General features: G+C 37.1%; 1 protein-coding gene across 1 annotated transcript in view; it reads left to right on the top strand.

The window, feature by feature from the left end:
- The window catches only part of RAB10 (RAB10, member RAS oncogene family), a 50,638-nt gene extending 32,674 nt beyond the window's left edge, over positions 1-17,964 (top strand). The window contains exons 2-6 of the mRNA XM_080682878.1: positions 2,603-2,663; positions 10,974-11,112; positions 11,667-11,756; positions 12,772-12,873; positions 15,440-17,964. Of these exons, the coding sequence (XP_080539004.1) occupies positions 2,603-2,663; positions 10,974-11,112; positions 11,667-11,756; positions 12,772-12,873; positions 15,440-15,523 (476 nt within the window). The 3' untranslated portion in view covers positions 15,524-17,964. The remainder of the gene's footprint in view (positions 1-2,602; positions 2,664-10,973; positions 11,113-11,666; positions 11,757-12,771; positions 12,874-15,439) is intronic.
- Positions 17,965-18,391: the final 427 nt, after the last annotated feature.

Below are 18,391 nucleotides of genomic sequence, written 5' to 3'. Positions count from 1 at the left end.
TCTTTAGTAGTTGATAGAGTAAGTGGACATCTATTAAAGAAATTAACTCTTGCCCTTGCCAGTTTGATTCAGTTGGCCAGTGGACTGAAGGGTCCAGGGTTCACTTCTGGTCAAGGGCATGATCCCTGGCCCTGGTTGGGGTGTGCATGGGAAGCAACCAATCAATGTGTCTCTTTCACATCAATGTTTCTTTCCCTTTCCCTTCCACTCTCTCTAAAAATCAATTGAAAAATATCCTCGAGTGAGATTAACAAAAAGAAAAAAGAAATTGACTCTTAATTAAAATTTTTCTGAATGAAACCTCAAGGCCCAGATGGCCTTTGCATTTTGGATTCTAGTGTTTCTTTTAAGAGGTTTTGAGGCTTTCAGAGTTGTCATTCTTGATTGTTTAGTTTGTTTCATTAGCCTAGTTTGTTTCTTATTCCTCATGTCTTGAAATTTCATGATGATATTACTTGGTATAGATTTTACTTTATTCATACTAGAGGCCCAGTGCACAGAATTCATTCATGGGTAGGGTCCCTAGGTCTTGGCAGCAATCAGGGCCAATCTGTGGGGCAACCGGTGGGGCGATATGGGGGCCCCCAGTGGCACCTGCCTTGGCTGGCTTGGGGCCTGTGGGCTGGGGGCAGCTCCTGCATTGAGTGTCTGCCCCCTGGTGGTCAGTGTGCATCATAGCGACCAGTTTTTCCATCAGTCATTCTGTCGTTCAGTCGATTTGCACATTAGGCTTTTATTATATAGGATAGGATGCTAGGCACTTGGCAGTGGGTCTTTCAGTCTAAAATATTCTTTTTGTTGTTAAGTTTTCTTGCATAATTTTAAAGTTATTTTCTATATGTCATATTTTCTGCTCTTTTCCTGAGGGTGAAGTATCTATATGTCTTCTCTGGTACCCTTTTACTTTCTCTAGAAAACATCATTTAGCTGTTTATTCAACAATTTTTTTTTTATTTTTTTAAATATATTGATTTTTTACAGAGAGGAAGGGAGAGGAATAGAGAGTTAGAAACATCGATGAGAGAGAAACATTGATCTGCTGCCTCCTGCACACCTCCTACTGGGGATGTGCCCGCAACCAAGGTACATGCCCTTGACTGGAATCGAACCTGGGACCTTTCAGTCCGCAGGCCGATGCTCTATTCACTGAACCAAACCGGTTAGGGCAACAAATATTTTTTTAATGCCTGCTTATATGTCAGGCATAGCTCTAAGTACTGGGAATTTAACTGAATTAAAGAGACAAAAATCCCTACTCTTACGAATCTTCTATTTTGGCAAAGGGGGACAGATAATAAACAACTGGAATAAGTAAATATATACAGTATATTTGAGGAATGTTAAAGATAAAAAGTAAGGAAGAGAGATAAGGAAGTATTAACAGACATTGGACATGTGGTTGGGGGACATGGGGAAATGTTGCAGCTAGGGTAGGGGAGCTAGGGGAAGGAGCCATGATAGAGAAGAGTATTCCGGTTGGGAGAATAAGTATATGCAAAGGCCTTGAGGTAGAACCTACCTGTTCTATGTGTGGAACAACAAGGAAGCCAATACAGCTAGCTAGATCAGAGCAAGATGGTATTAAAAGTGATGAGGGCAAGGTGGAAGGGTGGGGATGGGAGGCAAAATGTGTAGGGCTTTATCGACTATTTCAGCACTTTTGCTAGTCTTTGTGAAGATGAGATTTGAGATAGCCAATAAGCAGTTGGGTATCTTAAGTTGGAAGTTCAGAGAAGATCTGGGCTGTGATACAAATTTGAGAGTTATCAGTGTATGTGTAGAATTTAAAGCCTTGAAATTTGGGAAAATTAAGGGAATCAGATAGAAAAGAGAGGTTCACTGCAATTTTTATTTTATTTATTGAATGATTTTTAGAGAGAGAGGATACATATGCATTCATTGGTTAATTCTTGTATGTGCCCTGACCTGAGATGGAGCCCGCAGCCTTGGCGTATCAGGATGACACTCTACCTGGACAGGGCTCATTGCAATTTTTAGAAAAGGTCAGAGTGATGAGAAGAAACCAGTAATGAAGATTGACGAATAGCCATAGAGGTAGACACACCAAGAGAATTTTTGTGCAGAAAAGAATGAGGAATTGCTTCAACTGCTGCTAATTAGTTTGAAGATAGACAAGGTGAGATGGAGAGAGAAACTCATGGAGTCTTGGATGAGGTTTATATCTTAAACAGGTAGGTGTATATCTTAAAATCAGGCAAGTGTAGGCATGGTCTGAGGGTGTAAACATTGTAATCTGAGGTTCATAAATATCAAACAAGTGGCCCTTTTTACCTTGGGTATGGCAAACATAATGGGACCAAGCTGGAGATTTTGGTTGGTTAAATAGCAGATTCTGTGGGACCTGCAGTACTTTTGCTTCGTGTATTTTGATGCTCTGTATTATTAGATGCATATGCCTTCTTAATTAATTGATCCCTTTGTCATTATGAAATGACCCTTTTTATCCCTTATGGTTTTCTTTTGCTCTGCAAGCTAGGAAGGCTATATTTTTTCCTAGTAAGAAACTTGTTTTATTCCAGTTAACTTTAGTATAGCTTAGTTCAGAGCCAGATACAATTACCTTTTTTTTTCTATGTTGTAGGAATAGATTTTAAGATCAAAACTGTTGAATTACAAGGAAAGAAGATCAAGCTACAGATATGGTAAGTGACGCTAATTTACTCACTTGATGTAGTAGAATTCCAAGTCTGAAGGTCTTGTCACCTGTTTAGATTCTGTGAGACTTCCCTTTCTAAAGCCAGCAATCAGGTGACCTCCTTTCAGTGAAGTAAAAAAATTATTTCCATGGATTTTGGAGTCCATGAGATCTAGCTGAGTATTTTGCCTTTTCCATTTACTGTATGAACTTCATTCACCAAGTTACATACCCATTGTGAACCTCTTATATCTTCATATGGAAAATGGATTCTCAAAAGATTGTTATAAGGATTTCACAAAATAATCTGTATAAAGCAGGGGTGGGCAAACTTTTTGACTCGAGGGCCACAATGGGTTCTTAAACTGGACCGGAGGGCCAGAACAAAAGCATGGATGGAGTGTTTGTGTAAACTAATATAAATTCAAAGTAAAGGAGCGGAGGGGAGAGCAAGAGAACCGGATAGAACAGCTGGATCCGGCCCGCGGGCCGTAGTTTGCCCAAGGCTGGTATAAAGCCTCTAGCACAATACTTTGCTTACACTCAATATAAAAAGTTAATATAATCCTTTTGATACTTTGACAGGCTTAAGCTGAAATATTTATTTCCTTTAATGTGTAACATTATAGGCATTATTTTAAATAATTCTTATAGCCCCCATAGAAGTATAATAAAATCCTTTAAATTTGTATCAAGTATGAATCATAGACTTTAAAATTATGATAGTAATTTTCAGTGAATATTAAGTTTTACATGTGTGTTTTAACCTATTAAATACAATTTCCCTGTGAAGTGTGACATATAATAAACTATTCAAGTGTGTGGATTGGTAAGTTTTGATGTGTATAAATCTGTGAAGACATATCACAATCGAGGTAATGAACATACTCATCAAAAGTTTCCTCAAGCCTCTGTAATCTCTCCTTCCCAATCCCTGATCCCCAGGCAACCACTCCTCTGCTTTCTGTCACTGTAGACTAGTTTCCATTTTCTAGTACTGTACAAAAGTTCAGTCATATAATGTTCTTTTTTTTTTTTTTTCATCTTTTTGTGGGGGTCTTATCTGGCTTATTTTACTTAGTATAATTATTTTGAAAATTATCAATGATTTTATGTGTATTCGTAAGTTCATTACTTTTTATTTCTGATAAGTGTTCCATTTTTGGTATATCGCAATTTGTTTATTCACCATAAAACTGCTATAAATCTTTGTATAAGCATATGCTTTATTTCCTCTTGGATTGTTTCTATTTTACAGATAATGAAACAGGCATTTTGACATAATTTAACCAAGGTCTGATAGCCTGAAAATGTCAGAGTTAGAATTCATTACTTGCTCAAAATATAGAGTTAAGAGTCCCATTCTTTTTTTCATTGTTTTTTAAAAATATATTTTACTGGTTTCAGACAGAAGAAGGGAGAGGGAGAGAGAGAAACATCAATGATGAGAGAAAATCATTGATAGGCTCCCTCCTGCGTGCCCCCTACTGGAGATCCAGCCCACAACTGGGCATGTGCCCTGATGAGTAATCGAACCTTGACATCCTGGTTCTTGGGTCGACACTCAACCACTGAGCCACACCAGTTGGACAAGAGTGGCATTGTTAATTGCTTTTGCTGCTCCTTCCAGTTACTGTCCTTTTCTTTCTTCATTGCAAATCAGTGGTGTTAAGTTTGCATTCATCTTGGGTTTCATTGTAGAAGGACCTATCATACAATGGTTATTAGGATGAGTGATACATGTAGAGCACTTAGAGCAGTGTCTGATGCATAACTAATGATCAGTAAGTCATAATTGTTATTTGGGAATCACCTTTTATGAGGATAGAACCCTAAGAATAATATTTTATTTTAGGATATGAGCAGAGGAGGAAGCTAGCAAAGGAGATTGCAAAGCCATACTTAGAGAGTGAAAAGGAGAATAAGGGGAGAACAATGTCTCAGAATCCAAAAGACAGTTTCAAAAACGTAGTTCCCTTTTAAAGGAAGCTAATAACTAATAGTAGGTTATTTTTAACTAAAATGTCTTCATTACCAGATGGTGTAATTAGAAGTAAAATCTTTTTGACATCTTTAAAATTTAATATAAATTTATTTTTTTTAAAATATATTTTATTGATTTTTTTACAGAGAGGAAGGGAGAGGGACAGAGAGTTAGAAACATCGATGAGAGAGAAACATTGATCAGCTGCCTCCTGCACACTCCCTCCCGGGTATGTGCCCGCAACCAAGGTACATGCCCTTGACTGGAATCGAACCCGGGACCCTTGAGTCCGCAGGCCGACACGCTATCCACTGAGCCAAACCAGTTAGGGCAAAATTTAATATAACTTTAAATAAAGTTTAAACATTCTAAAATGTTTTCTGAATTTAATGATTTTCTTTGATTGAAACAACCCACTTGATGATCATTGAGTTTTCCTTACTTTAACTGAGAAATAACTCGGCAAATGAAACATATTGTTTCATTATAACTAAAGCTTATCTCAAGGAAAGAAAGGATATCAGTTGTTCTGAATTTCAACCAGCTCTGCCCACCTTTTTAAAAATATTTATTTATTGATTTCAGAGAGGAAAGAGGGAGAGACAATCATTGATTGGCTGCCTCCTGCCACACCCCCCAATGGGGATCAAGCCTACAACTTGGGCATGTGCCCTGACTGGGAATTGAATTGTAACCTCCTGGTTCATTAGTCGACACTCAACCACCGAGCCATGCCGGCTGGGCTCCTTCTAGTTTAAATGCATATATTCAGATTCTTGCTTCAGCATAAAAAGTTCTGTTCTGTGATTGAAGTTTAGGTTTGGAAACTTCAGTCTGTGCTTAAAGCTTTTTCATATATATATATATATATATATATATATATATATATATATACACATACATATACAGTGTGTGTGTGTGTGTGTGTGTGTGTGTGTGTGTGTATATATATATATATATATATATATATATTTAACACAGCAATAATTTATTCTGAAATGTTCATTTAATTTCTGTTGAGACACAATTCATGTCTCATTAATGTCTTATTTTTTTCTTTATTCAAATTATCTTCCCTTCTTGTTTTCTTCCCAGGAGACTTGTAGTCTATCTGTTGCATAAGAATGAGAGATGGGTCTCACCCTGGTAACGCACATATCTGTAGGCCTAAAATTAGTTTGTTTGGCTGATAGAGAAGTATCTGCAGCTTTTAAAATCCCAGATCTCTAGAAAGTTCCACTACATTTTCCATGGAATAGCGGGTCCTGTCAGAAAAACTGCCATAGTTGCTTCAAGTTAGCCTTTTTTTTTTTTTTAAGGAGGGGTGGTCAGAAATGCTTGCCCCAGTCACTAAAAATTGTTAGTGTCCCGTTGTAGAAGAATTAACTGTTTACCTTCGTAAGGTGCCAGAGACTTCGGAGTCATCTTTGATTCTCTCCATTCCCTTTAACCCCAACACCCAATTTAGCAAACCTCTTAAAAATTTATCTAGAATCCATATACAATTTGCCATTTCCATTGTTACCCACCCCAGTAGAAGCCACTATTCTTTGAATCATTGTAACAGGTCCTAATTCCCTTTTGCCTTCCAGTAATTTTTCCACAGAACAGCCAGAGTTTCCAGTCTAAATCTGGTCATCATGGCTGTCATTCCTTCTCCTATTTATAACCCTTTTAAATTTCCATTTCATTTCAAATGAAAGTCCAAATTTCAAATCCAGATTTCTTAATACAGTTTACAAAGTGGGTCCTGCCCACCTTTCTGACTTCATTTTGTGCTTCTCTGTATGTATAGTTTCTGCCCCCAGCTGATCTCCTTTTAATTCCATGAAAATAGTAAGTTCTTTTCCAATTAGGACTTTTGTACATTCCTGTAGCCCTCCTTCAACCCCCTAACCTCCCACTTCCTTCCGACTGTAGGTAGACTGAACATTCTGAAGTGCCACTGCATTCCAGAGGCTTCCCATTTCAACAGAAATACAGTTGGAAAACTCCATGCTCTGGCTACTGTCCCTTCCGACCTCATCTCTCATCAGCTTTGCTCCAGTTACTATGGCCACCACTTTTTTTCCTCCCTTGACCATGCCAAGCATGGTCCCATTTCAGGGCCTTTGTATATCAACTGTTCCTTCTGCTCAGAATGCTTTTCGTCAGATCTTTGCCCTCCTGTCTTCTCTCATTCAGATCTCAATTTATTTGTTTATTTTAATCCTCACCAGAGGATATTTTTTTCATTGCTTTTCAGAGAGAGAGAGAGCGCGAGCGCGAGCGCGAAAGCAAGAGAGTGCAGTGTGAGAGACACATCGATTGGTTGCCTTCTGCACTTGCATCCCAACTCAGGGTAGGGGAGCGAACCCAAAACCCAGGTACGTGCCCTTGACCAGAAATTGAACCCACGACCCTTCAGTGTGTGGGTGACACTCTAACCATGGAGCCACACTGGCCAGGGCAAAACTTACCATATTTTTAAAATGTATTATTTATTGTCCCCTTCCCCCACTACAGTGTAAACTTTTTTGAGGGTGGGGTCCAATCTGTCCTAATTTGTGGTTATATAACCACCTATAACAGAGCCTGGCAAATGTAGACACTCAAGAAATATTTGTTGACTAAATGACTTTCATTAATTTCTGTTCATATTTCTCGCTCACATTAAGTATCACTTTATAGAGAGGACCACCCTGGTCATTTTCTCTAGATTACTTCCTCCCTTACCCTATTCCTCATCATGCCACCTTGTTTACCTTGTTGGCATTTGTCACAGTTTAGGATTATATATTTATTTATTTGTTTATTCCTATCCCCATAGGATTGTAAGCTCTGCAGGGCCGGAATCAGGCTTTAGACCGTTTTTGTTTTAGACTTTTTTTTTTAATGAAGATAATAATTTAAGCTCAGGGTGTTTTGGATATAGAGAAATTACATATCTATGAGGAAATCCAGATCTTGTTAAAATAAAACTCAGTCTGAGAAGTTTGACATTCTAATTTAAATTTGGAGCCTCTGACTTACAGAGCAGATTGATGTTGTCTCTGGCCTGTTCCAGTGCTGTCAGTGCCCAGACTAAAAATAACTATCATAATAGCAGCTAGAGTACACAGCTTCCCTGACCCTGTGTGTGGGGCTAACAATTAAGGAAATAAGCTATTTTAGTTGCTAAGAACATATCACTCCTTTTATAATATGTCATTGGGAAAAAATATTCTCTTAGCTGTGTATTGTCATTTTATGTAAGGAGAATTCTATTGTCATTGGTTTACAATTTCAGAAATGTGATTATTATACATGGGCTTAGAAGAAAAAAAATTAATAGGAGAGGAAAATCAAGTGAGTAGTTTTGTAAAAACCTGTATTATGGTGACATACAAAAATATTGTGAACATAGACAATGTTTAATTGCTCTTCAGATAGTTCACATCTGTTTTTTATTTGAACCAACCTGCTGTCCTTAGACCCGGGTGTACGTGTGTGGGGGCAAACCTAAAAATAATTTGAGGATGAATAAGCAGCTGTGGCTATTTTTAGCCCTGGGCAAAGGGTCACCAATTAGCCTAGCAGTAGTGGGGCAAGGGCTCTGTAAATTGCCTGAACGATTGCTGTGGGCTGATATAATGAAGATCCAGGAAAAGGATAATTTGAGATCAAGGAGTCAAGGAGCCAAATCATCTTGTGGGTTGGATAGTGATGTTGAAAAGTGTCTAAGTATGGAATGTATAAATGAAAATCGGTTATAAAAAGCTTTCAAAATCTTAATAGGGAGAGCATATAAAAAGAGGGAAGATATTTGTGTGTAAGAGATTTTGGAAGATGGAGGAGACAAAATCAAAGAACAGAGTAGTGTGCCATGGACAAAACAGAAAGTTACTTTGAACTTAAATAGTGATTATTTTTCTTTTCAGGGGGCCATTAATGTTTCATTGTCTCTTATATTAATATTTCATAACTAACCAGCATTAAAATATAAAATCTCCTCTCCAGGGCCTGTTGATGTAGACTTAGTTGCTTTTGCAGAGTGTTCTTTCTTGGTGGAGAATTTAGTTATAGATTTGACACTGAAGTGTGTGCATTATTTGCTAATTGTGTAAGATGAATGAATGGGGAAGAAGAAAGCATATAATACATAGTGTTGGGGTGGTGCTCATAGTGAAATGTAGTGTTAGGTCTCCCTAAATTGTTATTATGACAAAAATTGAAGTGCAAGTTTTCTATTCCTTCTACACTACAGCTGCTTGGCACTACTGGAAGCCCAGGCCCTGTACACGCTTTGTCTTGGATAAGTACATTTCCAGCCTGGGTTTTAAGTAGGGAATGTTAACCCCTCTCTGGGGTTATAGAATAATTAGTTAATTTATACTTCTTACCAGTGCAGAAAAGAACTAAACTATTTCTACTGTGATGAGACAGTTTTTTGTTTTTTTTTTCATGAAAGCATTTATAAATTACACCTGATTTAAGGTACTTTGTAACTAAATAGGTAAGATTAATAAAACATAAAATAAGAATTTGTAGTTCAGAAAAATGGAAGATACAGTATCTCTAAAGGACAGTTCATTTACTATGCTTGCTTTTGTAAAATTTACCTATAAACTTTTTTTAAAATTATATTTTTATTGATTTGGGAGAGGAAGAGAGAGATAGAAACATCAATGAGAGAGAATCATTGATTTTCTGCTTCCTGCAGTGCCCCCTGCTGGGGATCAAGCCCACAACCTGGGCATGTGCCCTTGACTAGAATCAAACCCGGGACTCCTTCAGTCTGCAGACTGACCCTCTATCCACTGAGCCAAACCAGCTTAGGGCCCTATAAACTTCTTGGCGACCACACAACAAAAGGGACAGGGAGGGGGTATTACCCACAAAAATAATGTAAGGGGGGGGGGCATTATATCAAATACAGGATAAATTTTTCATGGAGCTAGATTTTATAACGATTCTTAATAAATTGATATAATGTTAAAGGTAATGGAGATAAAAATTGTAGTCTAAGAATGTAAATAGATATATAAATGCAAATACGTGTGTGTGTGTGTGTGTGTGTGTGTGTGTGTGTGTGTGTGTATCCGTGTATCCTCTTACTGGTTTAACATGATTTAAGGATACAACCTAGAAGAATTGGTAGCATATCTCTTAAATGGTTTTTCTTTTTAATATTTTTAAAATTGTAGACAGTAATATAGATGTTCCTGTCTCCCTGCCTTCCCCCCCACACACACCCCCCCCGTTGGTTTTTCTTAAACGGCATTTCTTTTGGCAGTTTTTTGGATAGGTATTGCATTACTCCTAACTCTGCTTCTTGCACACACACCCATTTTCAACACAGTAGACAGAATAATTCTTTATAAACCCAGGTTTTTCTTTGCACAAATGCACCAATAGACTTCCTGTCTCACTCAGGGAAAGCAGGAATCCTTGCAGAGGCTGATAAGATCCTACATAATCTTTAATTCCCCCGCCACACACACACACACAAACACACATCTGTTTTTTAATTGATTTTAGAGAGAGAGGAAGGGAGAGGGAGAAAAAGGGAGAAGCTTCGAATGGCTACCTCCCATATACACCGCAACCCAGGTATGTTCCCTGACTGGGAATCAAACACACAACACTTCAGTGTGCAGGACAACATTCCAACTGAGCCACATGGGCCAGGGCTACTGGCGTTCGTTTAAAAATAACTTTTAAGAGTTTTATGTGTCACTTGTTACTGTTTTCTCTTCCACTTTTTCATCCAATATAGGTAGGTCATTAATTTTCTTTGACTAACAAGTTTTATATATACATATATGTTTATGGATAACCATAATGGTTAACCATTTAAGAATTAAATGAGTGATGGTTCTATTTTGTGTTGTGGCATATATTTCTGTCTTAACCAAACTATTCTACTGTTTCACCTTTTATCTATAACTAGAGACCACCCAGTGCACGACATTCATGCACTTGGGCGGGGGGGGTGGATCCCTCAGCCCAGCCTGCACCCTCTCGCAGTTCGGGACCCCTCGGGGGATGTCCACCTGCAGGCTTAGGCCCAATCCCCACGGGTGCGGGCCTAACCCAGCAGACATCCCCTTTGGGGTCCTTAGCACTGCCGTCACCGCCACTGGGCTCACCAGCAGTCAGCTAGCTTCTGGCTGAGTGGCGCTCTCCCTATGGGAGCACACTGACCACCAGGGGGCAGCTCCTGCGTTGAGCATATGCCCCCTGGTGGTCAGTGCACATCATAGTGACCAGTCGTTCTCCCTGTTCTGTCGTTCAGTCGATTTGCATATTAGGTGTTTATTATATAGAATATAGAATATCAAAATGCTCAACACAAATTATTGTTTATTTCAGGGATACAGCAGGCCAGGAGCGATTTCATACCATCACAACCTCCTACTACAGAGGAGCAATGGGTATTATGCTAGTATATGACATCACCAATGGTAAAAGTTTTGAAAACATCAGCAAATGGCTTAGAAACATAGATGAGGTAAGATGGAGAAACTGCATAAACCCTTCATAAACACATTTGTATACTTGGTTGAGAAGAATAAGTGTTCTAATTGATCTTTAGGATATACTGTACTATTATTATTGAGCATTTCTTTTTGATGGAGCGAGCCTTTGTTTTTAACTGAGCAGTATAGCATTTTGAGACTTTAAGGGCTCTGTAGAATTTTTAATTAATGCTTCTATAGAGTAATACATTATCTAAAATCATAATCCAGCTTGAATTTAGATTATGTATAAGAGATTTAGGCTTTAGATCTTTTGCCTATATTCTTTCTTTGGTGAGAACATATTTAGAAACTAGACAGCCTTATACAGTGGGAAAATAATATTTGACAGGGATATGTCTTTCTTTCTTTTTCTAGGTAATTTAAGAATTTATGTAGGCTTTCAGCTTGGGATGGTTTCAGGGTGATTGGTTTAAAACTTTCAGACTATTGAAATGGCACTCTAAATTGAGAAAAAGTCATTTGGGGGGAATATTAAGCCATAATTCATGGTAGTGTGAAAATAAAATTTTTTATTCCATTTCAGCATGCCAATGAAGATGTGGAAAGAATGTTACTAGGAAACAAGTGTGATATGGACGATAAAAGAGTTGTACCTAAGGGAAAAGGAGAACAGGTAAAAAGTTCTGAATGAAACTAATGTGCTGTCCTTAATTTGTGAAGATGGTATTACTGGAGTGCCCTGAGCTGCTCACATCGATTTTTAAATGCTGTTGGAAACAGTACCATATCATTTGAGTGAATTTATTTCAATACATAACCAGCTCTGTGGCAGTACTATTTTCAGCTTTATTTATACTACAAAGAGGGGAAAATACAAATTAGTGATCTCAATTTTTAAAATTTAAGGCATTAAAGAAATATATAGTTTCAGTTTGACACTAGTAGCCTGTGACAAGCAGAAACTAGATACTGCTTAAGTCACTTGGAGCTTTTCTTAACTTTACCCCTAGAGTAAAATAATTAATCCTTGAATAATGTGAGGTTTAGGGGTGCCGACCCTTAACTCCTGTGCAGTTGAAAATCCACATAAAAACTTGAATACTGTTGTCCCTTAGTATCCACAGGGACTTGGTTCTAGATCCCCTGTAGAAATCAAAATCCGAGGATGATCAAATCCCTTATATAAAATGGCATAGGATAATGCATACAGTTGGCCCTCTGCAATTGCAGATACAAAACCCAAAGATATGAAAGGCCAAATATACAGGATGTCCCAAAAAATGTATACATACTTTAATAGCTGATAGCTCAATTTTGAAAATAAAATGTATTTTAATAAACACAGCCTTTATAATTATTCAAAGTGTGTGTATACATTTTGGGGGGCATACTGTATTACCTACTGGAAAATATCCATATGTAAATGGACCCATATAGTTCAGACCTGAGTTGTTCAAGGGTCAACTGTACTTTTAGAATATCTGAAGTAAACTCTTATAGTGAAAAGAGGATTCTTTTGTTTATTTATTTTTAAAAAGCTTGACTATTTGAATCTTAACCCATTTAAATCTGTTTTATATAGCCTAGTTGAAACTGCTGCCTTTAGCATAATATTACTATTTCCTCTAAGTCATCAGATGGCAGTCTGTACTTTATAATTTTATGATGACATTTTGCTTCTATTTCAGATTGCAAGGGAGCATGGTATTAGATTTTTTGAGACTAGTGCAAAAGCAAATATAAACATTGAAAAGGCCTTTCTCACATTAGCTGAAGATATCCTTCGAAAGGTAAGCTGCTATTTTTACCTACTGTTAAGGTGCCCCGTGTCATAGTTGAATATTTAGTCTTTTCTAAAGTACTAGATTTACATACAAAAATTGGGCTTGGGTGTTACTGTTTCAAAACATTTACGCATCACCAGTATCTAATCCTCCAAGTGAAGTAAGAAACTGGGAGAACAGAGCCATCTAGAAATCTGTAGGATCTAGTCAGTTCAGTTAATATTCTGAACACCTATGCTTACTCTCTAGTCCCCAATTTCCTACTCCTTTTTTTCCTTTTTTGTCTGATTATGTGGCTTTCTATTTACTCTTGGATTCATTTCTCTTATACATCTTTTACATTTCCATAGATTATTTTTTAAAATTTAAGGTAAGCGGCAATACTGTTATTCTGAAGTTATTGCTACAGAATCACTATTCTTCTTTATAGTCATTCTCAGACATGCCAATAAAAGGGCATGCATATATTATATACTGAATAAACAGACTAAATCTACCCCCAAGTTTTATTAGGGAATCATTTCAATCTGTGATGTAAAAAATAATGATGACTAGATTTGGTTATGAGTCTTGAATTCTCTATTCAGTCTGTGGTATATTTATATGCAAATAAAATTAGAAAAAATCTGACATAAATCCTAAAGGAGAAACAGACATTGTATAGGAGAAAATTTCATTGCTTCTGGTAACCTTTCTGTTTTTATACTTGAAATATTAATATTTTTTTAAACACCAACCCAGAGATATCATTATATATATGTATATACATATACATGTATATATATATATAAAATAGAGGTGGTTTATCAAATAAAAATCTAGTAAAATTTCTGAGAAACCAAGCAACTTAATTTTTTTGGAGTGAAATGTTATGTGTTAACTATGATTGAGTGTTCAAACTGCATAAGATAGTTATCAGTTACTGCCATTCAGGATGACTGCAAAACAAAAGTTGTGCCCTTTCACATCTGCCAACATCCTGCATATTAAGTTTGATAGTTAATATATATTGAGTAATAGAACGTAAGTTAGGATATAATATATGTAGTGTGATCTTATTTTTCAAAATTATGTATGATACCAAACACATGTGTATGCATGAACACTCACACATCTTTGGTTATGTTTAGCAAATAAATCTGGAAGGATAGTGAGTACTCCAAGGGAGTAAGTGGAGGGGATATAGGACAGAATCACCAAGTGGTGTAAAGTACTTCCTATTTCAGAGATAGGTGAGTCACAGTGAAAAATTATTTCAGTATTTACAGAACTTAATCACAAAACTTGTTGAAATACCCTTGTCTCTTTCTGGATATTTTGGTCTTCTTCATTGTTTTTATTTCTTTCTGTTCCTACTGTGTTCCTTGATCTTCTCATTAATCTTTGCATATTTTAAAAACTAGTGCTGCCATGGTTCGTGTGGCTCAGTTGGCTGGGCACTGGCCTGTTCACCAAAAAGGCCACCAGTTGGATTCCCATTCAGGACACATACCAGCTTGTGGTTTTGATCCCCAGTCAGGCGAGTACAGGAGGCAACTGATCGATGTTTCTCTCTCACATTGATGTTTCTCTTTCAAATCAGTAAAACATATTAAAGAAAAAACACACAGACTAGTGCTATATAGTCATGATATAATCTGTGTCCCCGTGAGGTAAATTTTTCTTGTTACTATATTAAAGGTTAAAAAGTATGGATGCACCAATAAAGAAAGCTCTCAGTTTAGCATCTTCCCCATGTAGGCAGGCCCAAATATGAGAGCATTATTTTCATACACTTTTAAATCTGGTAATATGAGTTAAAACATCAAACGTAAACTTGCTTAACAAATTAGATGTGAAATACAGTAGTGATTTTTTAAAATATGTATTTTTATTGACTTCAGAGAGGAAAGGATAGGGAGAGAGAGATAGAAACATCTATGATTATAGAGAATCTTGATCGGCTGCTTCCTGCATGCCCTCTACTGGGATGGAGCCCATAACTCTGTGCATATGCCCTGGCTGGGAATCAAACTGTGACCTTCTGATTCATTGGTTGATGCTCAACCACTGAGCCAGTCTGGCTGGGCTACAGTAGTAATTTTTGACTAGCAGCTTTCTTTGCAGTATTTTCTCTCCTGAGAGGATAAAAGAAAAGTCATACTGTAATACCAACTCCGGTCTTAAAAGGCAAGTAACTACACAGAAAAGGGCTGTTTTACTTTCCTGAAGTTAGGCATGACCTAACATTGGTTTAATGCGTATGCTTGATGATAATGCTTTTTCAGTTCTAAGTACTCAGGGCTCTAGACTAGAAGATAACAAACCTTTCTGCAAAAGTGTTAGCAGCAGAGAAGATTTCAGAAGTTTTATAAAGGAGTGCTGGGAGGCCTCTAGACATTTCACAGCTTGGAGAAAGCAGGCAAAATGAAGACTGAAAAGAAAGCTTCCAGATCTTTACTTTGCACAGGTCTCGGACTGTAATTGCATTTTGTTACATAGATTAACGTTTATGAGAGTGTTTCTGTTGAGTCTTGATTTATCTGTGGTAATGTTTTTTTCATGGGTTACTTTCCTTGTGTGTTTGTTCCAGACCCCTGTAAAAGAGCCCAACAGTGAAAATGTAGATATCAGCAGTGGAGGAGGCGTGACAGGCTGGAAGAGCAAATGCTGCTGAGCGTTCTCCTGTTCCATCAGTTGCCATCCACCACCCTGTTTTCTCTTCTTGCTGCAAAATAAACCACTCTGTCCATTTTTAACTCTAAACAGATATTTTTGTTCCTCATCTTAACTATCCAATCCACCTGTTTTATTTGTTCTTTCATCTGAAACTGCTTGCTGACTTTATAATTTTCTTCAAACAAAAAAAATGTATAGAAAAATCATGTCTGTGACTTCATTTTTAAATGTACTTACTCAGCTCACCACTGCATTTCAGTTGTATTATAGTCCAATTCTTGTCAACATTAAAACTTATAGCAATCATTTGAACTCTATTCTGCAAATTGTATAAGAATAAAAGTTAGAATTAACAATTTTATTTTGTACAACAGTGGAATTTTCTGTCACGGATAATGTGCTTGAGTCCCTATAATCTATAGACATGTAATACAAAAGAAACAAACAAAAGCCAGGAAAACACTCATTTTCGCCTTGAATATGTAAATGGGTTAATTTTGTCCTGTGCCTTATGTGGAAAGGAACTTCTTTGGTTTTTCCTTTTTTGTTTTGATGGAAGCATGTGCAGGAGTTATCATCCAAACATAAACATTAAGATATTTGTGGTTTGCTTGGCTGTAATTTCAAAGTAATCAATTGAGGACAAAGGATAATGCAGAAGTAATAGCTTTGGTTTGCTGAATCTCATTTTAAGTGGCCTTGATATTTAAAACTATTCCTGCCACCTGTTCTCCTCGGTTCTTCTCTCCTCGGCCACGTTTCCTTGTTTGTCTTCCTGCATGCTCCTTTATTTGCTTCTCTCTCCCCCATCCCTCATGGTATGAGTTATTTAAAAATGAAAGGGGCAAACTAGTAGGTTTGTCAAGTTTAACATAAAGCACTGATTTAACTTGCTAAGTAACCTGAAAGAAAATTCTAACTGCCTACTAGTCAGATGTCAGTTAGTTGTGTCTTCCCCTCATTTTGTCTCTTCCCTCAAAATGCTGCCCCAGATTCCTTCATTTGCTGTTTGGCTTCATGTTCCTCTTTTCCTTCCCTCTTTGTTCCCTTCCTGTCTTAACTATTGAGTTTATGAAATGGAAGAGTTAATTGCATGCACTAGTGTTTGGAGGGTGTTGTGGTTTGTCTTTCTAATTAGGTGTATAGCCAATTCACTTTCCTAGAATAAATCTTTAACCTAAATTTGAGTAATCTCCATTTTGGCAACTCCTCTAGCAGTTTGGTAGCCCAGTAAAAGGTTGTTTTTAAAAGGTGGGAAGGAGGAGTGGAATTTATTAACATGTTTGCCAAATATATTGAGATTTGGCCTTCGCGGAACACTTTTTCAGTGTTAAGTTATCTTTACCTTAAGATTTAGAAATACTTTAGTGTATTATTAATTTTAAGTCCTCTCTTCATATCCCTTTGGAAAACTTGTATTACCGTGGATTCAGAAAAAGAACAAAAGGCTTTTCATGGAGAGATAAGATCTCTAGCTATCTCTAACCCTGTCGGTTTTTTTCACTTCATTTTTTCTAGTTTTGCTTCATTGCTTATCAGTAGGATAGGGTAAGTTAAGTTTGCTATGCTGCTAGCATCCTAAGATGATACCTTTGTTGGAATAATTGTGAATAGCATGATTCATTTCTAGCAGAGGCTGAGTTTAGGACAGCAGCTTCCATTGAAAAGTCTTTTCTGTGTCGTGGACAGCATTTTAATGCCCTCTTGGCTCTCAAACAGCATAGGGACGGATCTGCTACAGACACCCATGCATCTCCCAGATAGTGCCCTGAAAACAGTTTTCTATGCCTCACCTGATGGTGGTTCTTAGTTATTTTCCCTCACTTGAATTTTATCATTGTTTACTACTAGTAAAAGCAGCATTGCCAAATAATCCCTAATTTTCCACTAAGAATAATGAAATGATGTTAAGCTTCTTGAAAAGCTTTGGGTAAACCTGTTGTCAGATTAATTTTGATGTGTTTGTTGCTTTCCTTTATCTGGAATGTGGCAGTAGCTTTTTTTATTTTTGACCTTTAATCCTTATTCAATTCAGTCAGTGACTTAAGGTTTGAGAGCTCAACACTGGGATTTTTGGGTAACAGACTGACAGTTTTGTTGTTTGCATAATTATAATCGGCATTGTACATAGAAAGGATATGGCTACCTTTTGTTAACTCTGCACTTTCTAAATATCAAAAAAAGGGAAATGGAGTATAAGTCAATTTTTGTATAATCTGTTTGAGTTTTATTTGCTTAATATTAGGGCGTTGCCCCTTTTTCTGTAAGTCTCTTGGGATCCTGTGTAGAAGCTGTTCTCATTAAATACCAAACAGTTAAGTCCATTCTCTGGTACTAGCTACAAATTCGGTTTCATATTCTACTTAACAATTTAAATAAACTGAAATATTTCTAGATGGTCTTCTTCTGTTCATATAAAAACAAAACTTGATTTCCAACTGTGTGGCTTGGTTTTCATTTATTTATGGAGTTGAAGATGGAGGATTACTTTGAAAATAATGCAAAATGAATATTAGAGGACAAGTAGGAGGAAAATAACTTTCTCAACCTAGAGAAAACTGGGAAGGCAATTTCAAGAACTATCTTTGGTTTAAAAAACAAAACAAAAAAAACTACATTAAAAAATAGACTTATCTCTAGGACACTAAAAAAAATTCTGGCCCTGACCAGTTTGGCTCAGTGGATAGAGAACGGCCTGCGGACTGAAGGGTCCCAGGTTTGATTCCAGTCAAGGGCATGTACTTTGGTTGCGGGCACATCCCCAGTGGGGTTGTGCAGGAGGCAGCTGATCGATGTTTCTCTCTCATCAATGTTTCTAACTCTATCCCTCTCCCTTTCTCTCTGTAAAAAAATCCATAAAATATAT

This window comes from Plecotus auritus, assembly GCF_963455305.1.
Source record: "Plecotus auritus genome assembly, chromosome: 8".
Lineage (NCBI taxonomy): Eukaryota > Metazoa > Chordata > Mammalia > Chiroptera > Vespertilionidae > Plecotus > Plecotus auritus.
The sequence above is the reverse complement of the archived record's forward strand: the minus strand, read 5'-3'. Positions and strand labels throughout refer to the sequence as shown.